Source organism: Cynara cardunculus (assembly GCF_001531365.2).
Source record: "Cynara cardunculus var. scolymus isolate 2C chromosome LG 3, CcrdV1, whole genome shotgun sequence".
Classification (NCBI taxonomy): Eukaryota; Viridiplantae; Streptophyta; class Magnoliopsida; order Asterales; family Asteraceae; genus Cynara; species Cynara cardunculus.
In genome coordinates this window covers 7,291,130-7,295,118 of record NC_037530.1, presented here as the reverse complement: position 1 = coordinate 7,295,118, position 3,989 = coordinate 7,291,130, and the positions used below count along the sequence as shown (strand labels likewise).

Genomic DNA, 3,989 nt, shown 5'->3' with positions numbered 1-3,989 from the left:
CAATTAATTTGTTTTTATCAGTTGTTTATAAAGAATAAAATTCAATTCTATTTCAAATTTTACTGACCAAAGATTCCAAATTCTTCCAATTCCAAATCTTTACAAGAAATAAAAATCCCTTAAAATAATTATATCAAATCAAACTCCCCTAATCTCTTCATGGAATTTTATTTTTAATTTTTTAGAAACCCAGTGATCATAAATAAAGCGATCATAAATAGAGCACCAAAACCATAAGGGTGGTGCCTGATTGGTTTGAGTTTGGCTCCAAACGTCAAAAGTACCCGGAGGTCTCAGGTTTAAATCCAATGAGTAATAAAAATCTCCTTATGGCCACAGAGGTTCAAATGCGGTGACTCCGGATTATCTGCAAAGCAGGCCTGAGATTAGTCGGCTCGCATAACGGATTAGATATCCAGGTTAATAAAAAAAAATAGAGCACCAAAACTTTCAATTTCATTGGACATAATGAATCAAGAACTCCACACAAAATAACACCATCATCCCTACAAAACAAACTAGATGCAAACTTATATTTACAAGAAGACCCCTTCAAGAATGAAAGAATGACCATCCACACTACCCCGATCAAAAACCTCACTCACCCCACCACTTTCACTCACTCATTGAAGGTCCAGCACCGCCATCGTCACCGGAACTCGTGGCGGTTTCCGGCCTGATCTCCTCCAGCTGCTGCAGAACCAACTGAACTTCCGGCCGAGCAGATGGCGATGGATCCACACAATGCAAAGCCAGTTTCAAAGTATTCAACAACTCATCACCGATTGCAGAAGCATCCTTCATCAATTCGAGATCGAAAACCTCATTCGTCCACTCTTCCTTCACAATCGAAGCCACCCATTGCGGCAAATCGACACCATTCATGGCCTCTCCCGGTGATTTCCCCGTTAGGAGTTCTAACATGATCACACCCACACTGTAGATATCCGTTTTTGTATTAGCTTTCTTGAGCTTGGAAAGCTCGGGAGCCCGGTACCCGAGCGCGCCAGCGGTTGCAATCACGTTCGAGTTCGCAGCAGCCGTCATGAGCCGTGACAGCCCAAAGTCCGCAATCTTGGGGTTCACGTTTTCGTCCAGCAAAACATTGCTCGAGGTTAGATTTCCATGAATTATATTGTGATGGTTGTGGAGGCTAAGCAAACCTCTAGCCATTCCTTTCACTATTCGCATCCGTGTTGGCCAATCTACCGGTGTTTCAGGCCCTCGAGCTGCATTCAAGTAGACAAAATCAAGTTCTTGAACACGAATTGGTCCAAATTTCAAAGATTTATCGAACATAAACACATCATCATTTTAGATAGGGGAATTGAAGAACATATATATGCTTACCATGGAGAAAAGTAGCAAGGCTTCCTCTGGGCATGTAATCAAAAACAAGAAGTTTCTCCCCTTTTGGTCCTAAATAATAAGCCCTCATTGCCAACAGATTTGGATGTCTGATTTTCCCAAGCAAATTTACTTCAATTTCAAATTCTCTTTGATTCTTAGTGATCTTTTCCCTCAATCTTTTTACTGCAACCTGATCTCCATCTTCCAAAGTTGCCTTATAAACAGTCCCATAAGTGCTTTTCCCCATGATCTCAGCCGTTGCACACAAAAGATCATCAGCAGTGAAGCCCATTGTACCTTCAAAGTGTACAAGCTTCCCTCCTGTCTCTCCAGCCACCTCGACCTGAGGTGCTGCCGCCCCCACCGCCTTTGCCGCAGTGGCGCTGCGGCCACCACCTTCGGCATCCTTCTGTTTAGCTCCTTCCCTTTTCTTGAACAAGCAACAAAGGAGTATGCAGCAAATCAACAGTAGAATGGCTATCAAAGCACCTGCAGCTATGAGGATGATTTCTTTGGTGCTTAGTTTGTTTCCACCATCACGGTGGTTTGATGGCGGAGATGGGGTGGTGGAAGGAGGAGGAGATATGGGACACGGGGTTGAAGAGCTGTATCCACACAGATCAAGATTACCCATGAAAGCACTCGAATCGAATTTCGAAGAAAGTTGTGCTGGGACTGAACCAGATAGATTGTTGTATGACACATTGAATGAAGTAAGATTGAGTCGATCACCCAAGAAAATTGGGATTTCGCCGGAGAGATTGTTATGAGCCAAATTCAATGAATTAAGCCGACTTAAATTTGAAAAACTTCTTGGGATGCTTCCATTAATTACATTATATGAAAAATCAATACTTTTAAGCTTAGAAAGTTCACCAAATTCAATTGGTACACTTCCACTGATTCGATTATGACTCAGTGAAATCTCTTCAAGTTCAGTCAACTTGCTTAAAGAAACAGGTAGGGCCCCAGAGAAGAAATTATGGTCAAAGGTCAAAGATTGGAACATAGATTTGACGCCATTTTTGCCATTTCCCCAAGAATCTGGAAGAATCCCAGAAAGATTATTGAACTGGAGGGCAAGAAACATGAGGGAATTTGATTTTGTGATTCGCAAAGGGATCGAACCAGATAAAGAATTCAAAGTCAAGTTGACCCGGTAAAGCTTAGAACAATTAGCAAGACTTTCTGGAATTGAACCCACCAAGGAATTATTACTTACGTCGATGGTTTGAAGCAATGGGCATGAACCCAATGAAGGAGGGATTGAACCTGTAAACTTGTTGTTGAACAATTGAAGTCCTCTGAGATTTGCAAGGAACCCTAATTCCTTGGGGATTGAACCTCCAATGGCATTATCATGGAGGCTGAGCTTTCTGAGAGCTTGAAACTGGCCGATTTTGGGAGAGATTCGACCTCCTAAACCTCTCCATGGAAGCTGAATCACAATGACTTGACCTTGAGCACACTTGATTCCTTGCCAACTTCCAGAACAAGCTCCATAGCCACTATCGTTCCAGCTTTTCAAGAACCCATTTGGGTCAATGAGAGCCAGTTTGAAAGACTGGAGGGCTTGAAAATCTGAATCTGTGACGATGATTCCATCCCATGATTGGCTGGAAACAGGAACTGGATAAGTGAAAATGGAAATGAGTAGGTGAAGGAAGAAGGTGAAATAGTGTGTGTGATATTTCTTCTTCCATTTTTCTTTTTTCTTGAAGGGGAAGTTGGATTGGTCAAAAGGGGTTGTTTTGATAGAGAAAAGAGTCTTGTTTTGGTTGAATTTAGACTCCATGACAGTGAGAAAGAAGAAGAAGAAGAAGAAATGAAGCTGAAATCAAACAGTGGGATGAAGTAGTCTTGAAGAAGGTTTTGTAGTGATAAAGATGATGTTTGACGATGGTGCACGTGATTTCCAACCTCCCACCAGCAGAGAAATACAAATGATATGGTAAATAAACATTTACTTTCACCAAAATTGACCATTTTCACGATTTTAAACGAATATTTATTTGATGTTTGTTTATCTCTTAATAGCTCCATTAAGAAACAATATATGAATCGTTAAGAGATAAATCTTGTTTGGCAAAAAAAAAACGTCTCTTTATGGTTTTAAAACCCTTTGAATGATTTTGTATCATGGGTCTCCCTTAACCATTTAGCGACATAATTTCATTGTAAACAATTATATTTCATGTTGCACTATATCATGAGAGTCTCATAATCATTCAAAACACTTATTCACCATGCACTAAACTATTCAGCAACTGCCTAACAGCCCCTAAGTTTTTGCAATGTCTTTCATAACATATAAATCTACTTTATATGAATAAAATATAATTAAATTGTGTCATCTTATAAGTTCAGAAAAAGATTTCGCAAGTCTTTGTTATCGTTTATCAAGCTGATCCCACTGGAATCATATTTAATTCTGATCAAATTGAAAGAAATTTTCTAAAAAGTAATGTGTTAGTCCAAAATAACCAGTCTGGTCAATTTCCCGTTTAAAAATCACATCATATCTTAATCTAAAGGATAATTTAACAGGTAAATCTGTGTATTTTTGCTTCTCAAAGATCATCAATTTGAAGGTACTTTAGAATCATTGAAAGGTTTATTTGATTATTAATTTTAATATG

At 39.5% G+C, this 3,989-nt stretch overlaps 1 protein-coding gene across 1 annotated transcript; it reads right to left on the bottom strand.

Moving 5' to 3' along the window:
* Window positions 1–615: 615 nt before the first annotated feature.
* Window positions 616–3,145, bottom strand: LOC112508708 (probable leucine-rich repeat receptor-like protein kinase IMK3). The gene is made up of 2 exons (XM_025113418.1): window positions 1,351–3,145; window positions 616–1,229 (listed from the first exon to the last, which is right to left on the bottom strand). The coding sequence occupies exons 1-2, from the start codon at window positions 3,143–3,145 to the stop codon at window positions 616–618; spliced, it is 2,409 nt and encodes an 802-aa protein (XP_024969186.1).
* Between the last annotated feature and the right edge of the window lie 844 nt (window positions 3,146–3,989).

Excerpts from the sequence above, each read along its gene's own strand:
- LOC112508708 (XM_025113418.1), bottom strand. The coding sequence starts at position 3,145 with ATGGAGTCTAAATTCAACCAAAACAAGACTCTTTTCTCTATCAAAACA. Across the intron at positions 1,230-1,350 it reads CCTTGCTACTTTTCTCCATG|CTCGAGGGCCTGAAACACCG; the intron begins GTAAGCATATAT and ends ACTTGAATGCAG.